This window comes from Seriola aureovittata, chromosome 12 (genome assembly GCF_021018895.1).
Source record: "Seriola aureovittata isolate HTS-2021-v1 ecotype China chromosome 12, ASM2101889v1, whole genome shotgun sequence".
NCBI classification, from domain to species: domain Eukaryota; kingdom Metazoa; phylum Chordata; class Actinopteri; order Carangiformes; family Carangidae; genus Seriola; species Seriola aureovittata.
In genome coordinates this window covers 4,915,509-4,928,393 of record NC_079375.1, presented here as the reverse complement: position 1 = coordinate 4,928,393, position 12,885 = coordinate 4,915,509, and the positions used below count along the sequence as shown (strand labels likewise).

The 12,885-nt window shown below is 42.4% G+C and overlaps 1 protein-coding gene across 7 annotated transcripts in view; it reads right to left on the bottom strand.

Moving 5' to 3' along the window:
- LOC130178684 (partitioning defective 3 homolog) overlaps positions 1-12,885 on the bottom strand; it is a 243,403-nt gene that overhangs the window by 137,514 nt on the left and 93,004 nt on the right. For all 7 annotated transcript variants that reach the window (XM_056391121.1, XM_056391122.1, XM_056391128.1 and 4 more), the window contains exons 4-5: positions 11,184-11,371; positions 10,797-10,940 (exon numbers count right to left, since the gene is read on the bottom strand). In XM_056391121.1, coding sequence (XP_056247096.1) covers positions 10,797-10,940; positions 11,184-11,371 — 332 coding nt within the window. The remainder of the gene's footprint in view (positions 1-10,796; positions 10,941-11,183; positions 11,372-12,885) is intronic.

Here is a 12,885-nt window from a genome sequence, read left to right as displayed (position 1 = left end):
TCCACCCACTGACAGAGAAGAGCTGGGCTGTTGCGGGCAAGTGGGATATTTTCATGTGTGTGATTTTTCAGTTCAGTGAGCACATCGACACCGACCAAACAAAACAGCAGGTATGACAAATCAACACTGTGCAAGTCAAGCCTTTTCTTCACTAAAAGGATAAAAATGGCCAATTTTACTACTTCATAACATGGTGTTATATGATCAACCTGCTCACAGTGATGAGCTAAGAAGGACCGAAACATCACTTTCAAAACCAGGAGACACCAAAATTTCAAATCACATATATTGTTGAGTCTTGGAAAGGGTTAAAAGAATAAGTGCTAATGGCATTTTGCAGACTTTCCTACATGTGTACGGGCTCTACTGTAGGTCTTACCCTCATGGTGCACTCACTGTGAGCCCTGAACACACAGAGGACCAGGGTGGACTGTCGGTCACACAGCCTGTTATGTGATGCACCGTTTGTCGAGACGAGACTCCCAGTGGAGCCGCTGCTATGGAGCAAAATAACTACCCCTGTGAGCGGAAGGGAGCTGTGGATAATGGTGACAAGTGATCACAGGCACGCACACGCACGCACGCACACCCACACACAACCACACACATACTCACGCATACAAACACACACTGAGGTAGAGTTGTCAGATTGAAGGCCATTATTCTGACTGACTCCAACTGTAATGGCTGTTGCTGAGAAGAAGTGTGTGTCTATATAAACAAGTCTGGGAGAAAACACAAAAACTCACACTCACTCTCTGTACCCTCTCTGTCGAACACTTTTTTTTTTTTTTTTTACGACTTCCTACTGCAGTGCTTTGCTGCACCTTTCGCATAAAACCTCCACAGCTGTAGATATATCATATAAGTCTTACATGAGCAAAGGCTGAACATGTAAACTGAGACTGAAACTCTTTGTTTAAGGTAGGCCAACATTCTACTAATGGCAGTTTACATGTCTGATATTTCAGATTAACTTGGGGCTCTATTTACATGACTCCATATTAAGTTTAAAGTCTATTGACGATCAATTATTAGGGATCCCATTTCTGAAATTGTCGTTTTCTCATCAACATTTGCTTTAGCTTCAGCTTCATCTGTCAAAAATTTCAAAACTCACGATTTTAAAGGGTGGATATGTAATTATCAAACCAAGCAGCACCGAAACCAAGCAAAACACATTCATTATTCAATATGATTAATTCCTTAAGATGTATGTGCCAACACGTCCATATGACGACAGACAACCACTTCAATTAAACCTTTCCTGACCTGATGTTTAACCATCTTCCATCTTATCAACTGGTGTTGGTAGGATTTGCATTTATTATCATGTGCTGATGTGTGTTGTTAATGTGCTTTTTGACGTAATTCACAAATTGGGATTAATGTTTTGTCACATTTCCACCGGGATGCAATATGGTCATCCACTTATATGTTATCCTGAAACTCAAAACGTTTTGTGCCGAAACCTTTCAACAACATGCAAGAACTTTGTGTTCCTGTGAGATTTGTTTGATGGTAGAGGGGAGAAGACCCTGAAACTGTATAGGACACTAAAACCCAGCGAGCAATTTAATGTAAACTTCTGTCTAAATTTGGTGCAAAGCTTAACGATGATGATACTTTTTTAAAAAAAAAACAATTCCATCTACAAATCGACGAAGTGGCTTGAATTTGACTTTCAAGGTAAAAGGTTCGACGTTCAATTGTTTTGGTAATCAAGCCTGTGATCCTTCAGTAACAGGACGATCTCTCTGACTGTCTTCATTGTCAGAGCGCAGCAGGCCTCAATGATCAGCTCTATCCCTCTGCTGTCAGACCCCTCCGATTCTGCTCTGATAGCAGCTGACACCCTCCGTTGTCATCCTCCTCGTCTCGTCTTTGATCGTTTTATGGACCTCTGATTAACTCCTCCGCAAAACGCTCTCTTCTCCTCTCTCGTCTCCTTTCATCTGCCAATGTCTCCATCTCTTGTTCGTTCTCTGTGTGCTAATGATAAACCTTTGGAGTGCAGCAGGTTTACAAAACTGAGATTCTTATCTTTGATTTGATTGTGTGTGTGTGCTTGTGTGAGAGGGAGAGAGTGTGGGTGTGTGTGGGTTTCTAACCTTTCCTATACCTCAACAGGTGGATTAAGTTTGAGTAAGAGCTACCATCTGTGTCCAACCTGATAAGGCGTATTTTTGGTATAATTAGATTTTGGTAGCAGGTGATGAACAGCAAATTATGTGCTTGTGCGTGTGTGTGTGTGTGTTTGTGTGAGATTGTGTGTGTGTGTGTAAACTCCTGACAGCAGGTTGTACCCCAAGGTGAAGATCCCCTCAGGGGAAGTGTAAACCCTCAAGAGGGGTAGGGAGAGCTGTCTTTCATCTTCCCTCCATCTCTCTATCCCTGCTCTCTCTCACCCCGTCTCTCCCAGCTGGAACAGATCTGGGCTCCCACAGCTCTCTGTCATATTAAAACCAAAAGATCAAAGGCTGCGTAGAGCCGAGCAGAAAAGGAGGGAGACGGACAGAGAGGGAACGAGAGGAATAAAAATAAAAGGAGATGATGTGAGGAGCAGATAGAGAAAGGATGATCAATAGAAGAGATGGCGAGTAGAAGCGAGGAGAAGAAAGGCAGCGAGTAGAGTATAGAAAGAGTGATGATGTGGATACTGAACAGGCTGAATACTCGGTTTACTCTGTACTGTTAAAGGTCTTTGGAAGTTTTTAAGTAAAGAATATGTTGAATCTGTGACAAATGATGATGAATATAGTGCTGCTTGAAAGTTTGCGAACTCTTGAGAATTTTCTGTATTCCTGCATAAATACAACCTAAAACATCAAGTCCTAAAAGTAGATAAATAGAACCCAGTTAGACAAATCACACAAAAATATTACACTTGGAGGAGACAGACTAAGTAGACAAGTGCCAGACATTGATTGTAAATAAAAATCAATGCCATATATATTCTTGTTGTGTGTTTGCAGCCCTTATGATGTCTTATTACTTTTATTGTTCACTTAAAAAGGGGCTATTTGTAAGTTTTCTCTGCTGCTGAACGTGGCCTCTTGCCGGGAGCGGGAGGTGATGATTGCGGCTGGACAAGAGCTTCAGCCATCATTGTCTTTATAAGACAAGAAGTCATAATACGCCTTCTGAGCAGCGCTACGTCCTCAGGTCAGCCTGGACACTACAGTGACTCGGTATCGGAAAGTGACAAGACGAGCAGCTGGGGCTAGCTGGTTAGCGTGCTATCTTCAGTAGAAGAAAAGATGTGACAGAGAAAAGAGTTAACATTGGCGTCGCTTTCCACAACTGGAGACTTGGTGAGTAAAGAATGAAGTTTGATGCTGTACTCGGAACGTTTCCTCTAGACTGGTAACTAAACAGCTGCTAATGCTAACATTAGCTATGTAACAATAGCAAAAAAACTACAAATAGCTCCTTTACGTTCAAATTTTACTTTTAGCAGTTTGATAAATACAGGCCCAGAGCTGCAAATTCTTGTGGTGTGGTGTGCACTGTCTTGGTATTTGATAACCCATCCTCATGGATGTATTTACCAAATGAAACATCATGGATCATATCTCATCTTCTCACCACTACATGTAGCAACGACCCCAGCACCAATGCAGTCAATTGCATTTCTTCTTTAACACACTGTAATTTTTAGATTCCATGCCTACTTAGTGCATGGACATGCCTTAAACCTTTGTTGAGGATTTAATGTCAGCATAATACCCACACCTATGTGTACTGGCACTACCATTTATTGTTTGTTAAATTAGCTTTTCATCGGTGCATAACTCATCTTACTCTGTGAAGAAGTGGTTGGAAAGGGTTTTTTTCCTTTTAAAAATGTTACATTTAAAACTGAAAATGTAATTAATTACATTAGTTAATGTTAAAAAATGTCTACCATTAGAAAAAGATGTAACCAAGTCATGTTTGGCAGCTGGACAATCAGATGCAGTCAATGAACACTGGACACAAAGGTGATGAAAGGTGGCTGAGGGGAGGGATGAAAACAGAAGACTGGCTAAGAAAAACAGCAAAGAGTGAGTTTCTTCTGCGTGTAAGAGCTGCAACAAAGAATGGTGAGTAATAGAAAGGGTGAGAGACAGAATAATAAGGTTTAGAGAAAAAAATCATACAGATGGAAAAGTGCGAAGAAAAGAGAGGAGGAGTCAGACCAAAGTTCACACCAGATTAACACTGTTGACACATCTGCAAACACAAACACACACCTACGGTATTTATCATTCACACTGCACTCACATACAGTGAAGAAACAGGAAGACAGAATACACATACACACACACAAACATACACACACGCGCTCACTCATAAACCTGAAGCTCCACAGCAGCACCTACTGGTCAGCTGTTCAGAATCTACAGTCATTCTGCTGCTTTGAAAAAGATGGTGATGGTTCAATTTCATATGTCTTACTAACACGGAAACACGCACACACACAGATATACTCACAAAAACTTGAACATGCAGGTTTCAGTGCACATTATGCATGCTCATACGAACACACACTCAGACACACTAACTTGGACTGAGGTGATTTATGAGTGTGCGGCTCAGGTTTGCATGATTTATCCTGCTAAAGCTTCAGCGCGCACCTGAGGGACTCAACTCGCCACTACACACACTGCACGGAGGCTTGTTAGTTTGGAGGCATAGGAGAAAAGTGTGTGTGTGGGTGTGTGTGTGAGCTTGCATGGTCAGAAGATTTGTTCTGGTGCATATGCTTACAGTGTAATTGTGTTTTTATCTTGTGTGTACGTGTGCACACATTGGTTTAAGTACACTTTGAAATGTAGTGTATGCATAATAGGTGCGTGTGTGTGTGTATCTGTGTGTTAATGAAAATCTGTGGTGTGTTTGAGTGTATGCACCTCTGTGTGTGTGTGTGTGTGTGTGTGTATGTGTGTGTGTGTGTGTGTGTGTGACAAATATATGTTAAAACCTGCCAGTGTCTGTTTCTTGTTGAGTGTAAATACACTGACGGTACACACATGCATATACTAGCGTTAACATTCTTGCAGGCAAAGAGGTGTGTAGGTGTGTGTATGTGTGTGTGTGTGTGTGTGTAGACCTGCCTTCATACGTCTGTGTAACAACATCCCCAGTGAGTTGTGTGAAGCCTCCATCCCTCCATGAAAGATAACTCAGTCCCTCAGCAGTCTAATGGCTGAGGACACACAGCAGCATCACGAACACACACTGCTGCTGCTACAAAACCAAGGTCCTGTTTTCACTGTAACACACACTGTGATACACTCAGCCACGTACTGCATGCTACCAGTGTTGCTGCGGTAACTAAAGTTAAGTCTGACCTCCAGTAAGTTACAAAATCACATATTTTAAGGCACAGACCCAGTGTGATGAGAACTGTACTTGAAAGGTGCTAATTGGGGGAAAAAATATTATTCCCATTAGAGTTGTAGTTTATTTTAGCCGACCAATTTCCAAAGGTTACCCTGCTCAGATACTAAACCCCTCCCCCCTTGAAAAAGCTTGCTTTAATTTGTACTGGTCCATGAGTGGCCTCACTGTTTTTGCACCAAACCTACAAAAATAAATCAGAGGATTCGCTCCAGTGACATTCGGATTTTCAGTTGACAAAAATTTGACTTTCACTTTATGGGGCTCGTTTGTCTCCTCAGCGACAAAGACATGGCTTTTTATACCACCTACCCAGTCATTTCTTCAAAAAAATGTTGCTGTTACTGCAGCTGAAAACCAACAATGCATCACTTCCTACCGAGCTAACCTATCCATTTATCACCAATTTTTAACTCTCAGCTTTTTACTGCGCTTTGAGTCCCATTCGTTATAAATTTCACTATGAAATAACTTGTCTGTTACAGTTATTCACCTATTTATCTTCATTTTAAGTATTTAATTATATTTAAAATTCCTCTGTAAAACAATGAATCTGATCTTTAAATGAACTGACTTCACAGAAAATGCATAAAACTTTGCCAACAGCTTTGGTTCCTCTACAACAGTGTTGTGTTTGTGATTTTACGTTTGGTTTTGTTTCCATTTTCTGGCATTCAAACAAGAAGCAGAAACAATGTCTGACAAGTAAATTATTTATGATTTAATGATCATTAATCTAAGAGCCGGAGGCGTGTTCGTCTTTCTTTTGGGCACTTACAGGGTTCATGAGCTCTGTGAGTGTTTGTGATGCTGGATGGAGAGAATCCTGGCTCTCTGTGTGAATGCTGTCTGGCTCCAGCTCTGGGTATCAGGGGTGGAGGTGTTTTTCAGACCTCCAGGCATGATGCACACAAACACAAACAAACCCAGACGCTGTCCTGTGAGAACCATGTATCTCCAATTTATCAAATTTTCTACCCTATTAATAAACAGTCACATGATTTATTCATTAAGACGCATTTAATCTTGCAGTATATTGGATTTTTTCTATTTCAGAATCATCAAATTGCTGGTTTTATACACACTTTCATACACAGACAGAAAGGTGTCATATTTAATGAGACATCCAAACATAAACTCAACATACACACTCCATGATGTGCAAGTTCTCAGAGACTGTCGTCTCCCCTCATAGATGACGACTAACCCAGCCGGGGTACAGGTTGTGTGCGTGTTGTGTGTGTGTGTGTGTGTTGTGTATTGAGGTTCAGCTGTCCGTGCTCATGCTGCAGGCAGCTCAGCGGCTTGTGGCTTTTCTTCTTAATTGCTTGATTTGCAAACCAAGTCTATGGCTGCCTGGATTCTCGACACATGCTCACGGCCGACACACATATTCATGAGCGCGCACATGCGCACACTCAGATGCCACAGACACATTAAATGGACGGACGCATAAACACACACATGCAGATTCATAAATGCCCTCATGACTCATGGACACGCACGCATACACACAGACAGACGACAGTGCAGGCCACTATTTTCAACACAGCTTCAGCACCTCCAGCCAGCTCTCATTAATACACACTCAACTGACAGCTCGCTGTTGCCATGGCGACCCCCTACCTGTTGCCAAAGGATGGCTGGGAGTTTAGGGGAGGGGAGGTGGGCTTGTGAACGCAGCTCAAAACTATCTCAGTTCAATTTTGCTGTGTGTGTCGGGGAGCCGCCGGTGCTGCTGCAGGCACGCACAATTACCCACTTGGGAACGGAGAATAGTTTCATTCATTCCAACGTGATTCAATCTGCCTCACTTCAGTGCAAAGCAATGCCCTGTTCTGTACGTTTTGTTATGGGAGAAGCCAAATTCTCCACAGGAGTGAAATAGGGCCTTCTTCATTATGTGACGCTCTATGCTAATTCTTCTCTTCATTTCATACTCCTCTGTTCCGTGTTATTCATTCGAGGAAGATAAGATGAAACTAAGTTGAGGAAGCTGCTTTGCTTAATTCATCATTCCAAGCTGCTCTATTCTAATTAAATCACTGCATTTTCCCATTCTTGCTGTGCTATTCTTCATTCCCATACCATTCTGTTTTATATTCTTAAGAAAGGTTTAATACACTGCCGCTACTCTACGCTAATTATGTCATAGCAGAACTCTGTTTGGTGCTGTAATTAATTGTTAGACGAAGTTCAGAAGCTGTACAGAAGCTGTGCGGCCATTAAAGGCGCATGAAATCAGCTCCATTAACAGAACTTAGTGAAAATCACACTTTGTTTTCATTTGCTTCTTATTTTGGTGAAACTTACTTATACTACTGTTTCCTAGTCACAAGTTTTTGTTCAGTTCTCTGGGCCAATGCCAGCATTTCAAAACATATCTAATATATATATATATATATATACTGCTGCTGCTGCATAGTGCCGTGTGTTTGGTGTTTTGCTCTGTATTTTCTATAATGTCCTTTTTATAGTCTGACAACTGTGCTGCTACATTGGACCAGACTGTCTTCAAAAGGAGATAATCTGATAGCAAGAAACTCTCCTGTTAAAATAAAATGTTAAATAAAAACTAAAATACATTAAAATTTCATTGTACTTCAGCAGGGCCAATCAGATTTACTCACTCTGGGGACAAATAGAGAACAATTTCACTTGTAACAGTTAAACAGAGGCTCTTTGTATCCACCGAACGATAGTGACCGTTTGAATCTATGTCAGCACTGTGTCAGTGTATGTGTATGTATTTAATCCCAGGAGTGCCTTAACAATTTCTAACTTTAATAACACACAAACATCTACATATGTACGGAGCATTGTGGGCAAGTTCACCAAATTAAACAACAATGCCCCGATGTTTTCAGCTTCCTCCCGTTTCAGCAGTTTCGCTGGGACATCATCAGCCTAATTGATGAGACTGAGCAATCAGCACACATGTTGTGTATCAGCTGTGGATCCTGATGATAGTTTTACGATATAACCAAAAACTTGAGCTAACAGCTGTGTTATTGTTTCAAGTGTCTCTCTTTTCTCTTTCACTGTGGGAATCAATTTGAATTTCCCTCAATACAGATTGTGCTATAAATAAAAGTTCGCCTGCTTGCAGTGAATCACGCAGGACATTGCAACAGCACTGGAGCTGAAAGCCAGGTGTTGCGGCTCTGTCGGCATCAGGAAAATTACACAATCACTTCTGGCTTTGAGAAAATGTTTGAAGAGGTGAGAGTGCGATTCGAGTCAGTGTATGTCTGAACAGAAACACCATCAAAAGGAAAATGATATATACATACGTAAAGAATCAAATGCACTGAAAACATACAGTCTACAGTGTATACTAATAGACTACTGCTTTTGTTTTTTCTTGATGTGGCTATTTTTCCATTTCTTTATTTGATTATCACGTCTGAGAGAAAACCAGGCTTTTCCCATCATGCAGCAGAGTTGCAACATCCTTCTTGGAACAAAGTAATTTAAGTGGAGCTTAAATCAGTGTGACATAAAACAGTGACAGCGAGCAGACAGATACTATACACAAGACTGGCCAACAACAACAGCTCATGAGACCTCGAACTGGAGCGTGTGTGTGTGAGTGTGTGTGTGTGAGTGTGTGTGTGTGTGCATGCGTGCGTGTGTGTGTCAGCGATGAGAGGAAAGCTGACATTACATATGATCATGTAACATGAATTCAGACGATATGACTGGATCATTTTACTGCAAACACACACCATGGAGTAACCATACACAACATGACACTGAGTCCACAAGCTGTCTCTCACCATCACACAGAGAGAAGCAGCATTAAGTACGACACACACACAGACACACACTCTACAGGGCCATGCAGACTGATGTAGCTGTTCAAGTCTTAGTGAGGGCTGTCAGCAGAATGAGAGGACGGTGGGGAACATGTCTGAGTGTGTATGTATGTGTGAGATGAAGAGGGCAGGTCATTAATACTGACTACACCATCCTGCAGTGACCTCCACCACTTAACCCCCTTCACACTGAACCCTGTTCTGAGAAAGATCAGGGGAAAACGCCTCGGTGCTACACGCTGATGAACGGTGGGAGCTCGCTGTACGTTTAATCCTGTTTACAAAAGAACTTATACACAAACAAAAAACAATCTGAGTTAGAGGACACTTAGTTTTCTACATGTAAGTGCCTAAGACGATATATCAAAATCTAAGTATCCCGAAAATAAACATGTGCTTTAAAAGCTGAGCTTGGTAGGTCGTGCTGAGACTTCAAACAATTTGCGTCCTCAAAACCAGCTAATACATCAGCTCACATCTTGCATTAGAAGCTGCACTTCCACACTACAGCCGAAAGCCAACCGGCCGCCATCATGCCTGCACATTCTGCTCTGTACCCCAGAGAAGAAGGCAGGAAGACTAACAAAACAAATTCACCAATCATTTTCGCATCACTGTGAACCCAGCAGAGCAGTTTTGTCATATGCGTGAATAAAACATGAAGCTACATGATGCAACTGGTGTGTGTTGCACTTAAAAATGCAACCGTTTGAATGATGAGTCCTTCAGTTCAGAGAGATGGAGGATAAAAAGCTGTTTTTTTCCCTTCTTTTTAGGAAACTTTTCTGAACTTGCTGATGTGTTCATCATTATCTCAATATTACACTTAGATTAATCACTACTCATTAAACATTGAGAGCGATACAGATGTTTCACCACAGCGCAGACAAACACAACCAACAGCCAATAAACAGAGAAAGTGACTGACCCTTTTACAGCTAGTGCTTCATGTTTATTCATTTCTTTTATTATTCACTTCAACTTTTCTGATCCATGTTTTTTTTTTTTTTTTTTTTTTTTAAATCCTGATATTATCTGACTTTGTAACACAACCTGTGCAGTGACCAAATATGAAGCAAGTCCTGCCTGTGGGTCAGGATATGTTATCATATTTTATGATTATATTCTTAACAAAACTTTGGCTTGTGTGACCACAGAGGGAAAAGAGCCTCTGGCAAGGTTCTCCATTTCCACTTAAACAGGACCATATGTACTGTATATGGCTCATGTTATTTACTATATCAACATTATGCTATTGCTCCCTGCATAACTTGTGTGTCACTGGGGATTTAAGGTGGAAATTCTTCACTTTTTAACCTCTTTGCTGAGGGACAGGGGTGTGGTGGAACTGGTTCAGGCTCTGGACTGGATCTAGGCCACTCAGGCAGCCACTGACAGAGCTTAGAGGGCTGATGGGTAGAGTGAGGATGAGCCTGGCTGATAAATTTGCAGATGGTTCAAGGCATCAGGTGTTCACGTCATGTCAGGACATAAAGTATAGGAGATGGATAAAAGTGTGCAAGAGGGTTTTGTAACACTGTCGTCAAAATGACAGAAAAGTTTCATCTTAAATGCCAGGTCTGGTGGTCTTACCTGTTCTTGTCTCTCCAGCCATCGGTCCACCATGGGGTGATTGGCACTGAGTGATGAGCGGGCCGTCTCTCTCTGAAACTCTCTCTGATTGGCCCACGTCCCTGCATCCCGCGGCAGACTGCGATACGTGTCCATACCTTTACCCTGCACAGACACGGAAACAACGGCGTTAAGGATCCAGTTTACAGGTGTAAGTAATGGATTAGTTAGCGTGTTTTATATGCAAGTGAAAAAGATTTAAAACATTGACTGATAACTTTCAGGAAACGCTCCCCCTCCCAAAGTAGATATACAGAAAGGACGATGCCGGCGTGCCACATGTAGCTGGATGTGTGCCATCAAAAATCTAATCATTCTTATATTAGTGTTCACTTCCTGGTTGCCTACCTTCCTCTCTAGACTGTTGGTGCCAGTCGAGTGGCGGGCTTTCAAGAAGCCAGCGGTGGTGGACCAGCGGGTCGGGTTCTTCCTCGACGGCTGCTCTTCCGTTTGGACCCGTGACTCGCTGCCGCTGAACGGCCCGTTGATGGTCAGCAGGGCGGGGTCGCTGCTGCGCCGGACGTGGAGGGGCATATCTGAGAGACAGGAAAGACAGAAGGGGATTTTTTTTTTTGGATACTGAAAGTTTTATGAGGATAATCTGATTTCCCCTATCCAGGGCTAAGCTCTGAGAGGAAATTATATCACTATATTTTATTTTAAATTGTTTGATGGGAAAGTGTATTAAAGCTGCTAGGACTCAGGACAAGGGTTTAATATTATCTTTAGGGATGATTGATGTGAATATGCTCATACAAATTTTGCTGCTCAAACAATGGCGGCTAATAAAGGCAGCTAATCATTGAGATCCCATTATCATCCCGTTGTGAATTAAATCAGATCTATCAGTGAAAGTCACATCTGGCAGCTCCGGTTTCGACTTTACCGTCAGTGCCTCATAAGGCTGCGCCGCAGACTGTGTGGGAACAACAACAGGAGGAAAAGCTTATTGAGAAACAGAGTAAGTGGATGCCTTCCATTAAAACTGTTTAAAAGTTGCAGTGTGTGGGAAGCGGGCCAAGGTCCAAATAACGACTCCCAACAACAGGAACGTGCACGCAACGCCACAGAACTGCAGTTGTACACAAGATACAGTGCTAAGACATTACAAATCTCCCACTGCAGAATCCCATGGGTGAGATCTGAGCGGCCGAACCCGGCGGGACACGCAAGAGAGATGGAGTGTAAACAAAACTCTTATAAAAGTTGGAGCGTCTTCTTCGGATAACAATGCCAAGTGTCATGTTCCCATGTTCTCTTCCAGGACTTTGTGCCGTTTCAGATGTTTTTGATGGTGGTGGTGTGTGTTCATACAGGAAACACTGTGATCTTTCCAAAGAGAGGAGTGTGTGTCTGAGTCAACGCTTATTTGACTGTGTGTGTATTGTGAGAGTAAGTGCATGACAAGATTAACTGTGTCCATCTGTGTGTGTGTGTGTGTGTGTGTGTGTGTGTGTGTGTGTGTGTGTGTGTGTGTGCGCGTGTGTGTCCATGTTTATGTGTGATAAACTGATGAGTCTGTAGAACATTGTGTGTGTCTTTCAACACTAATACTGAACATAATACTTTTGTTTAGCAGTATGTGCATTTTTTCCACACTGACGTGGTTCTCTGTGTGTGTGGACAATTACTAGTGTGTGTGTGTGTGTGTGTGGGGGGGGGTTTGTGAAGCATCAGCCAACTGGGTGTGTAAAAGATGTGTGTTGGTGATGAGTCAGTATTTTGTGTGCACACAAGCTCGTGGATGTGTTTGTGTTTGGAAACATCTGAGTGTTTGGACACATCTGAGCCAACAGCTACAGTATTTGTTGAGAATCTGGAAATGTGTGTGCATGTGTGTGCGTGTGTGTGTGTGTGTGTGTGTGCATGTGTGTGCATGTGTGTGCGTGTGTGTGTGTGTGTGTGTGTGTGTGTGTGTGTGTACAATACACTCATGCACTTGGCTGACTGATGTTATTGGGTCACCCAGAGCGTGGGACCTAAACAGCTCGGAGCTGTGGGGGGCAGCGGCGCTCTGGGAGATGGAGTTCAGGAGCGGACAGGGTGCAGG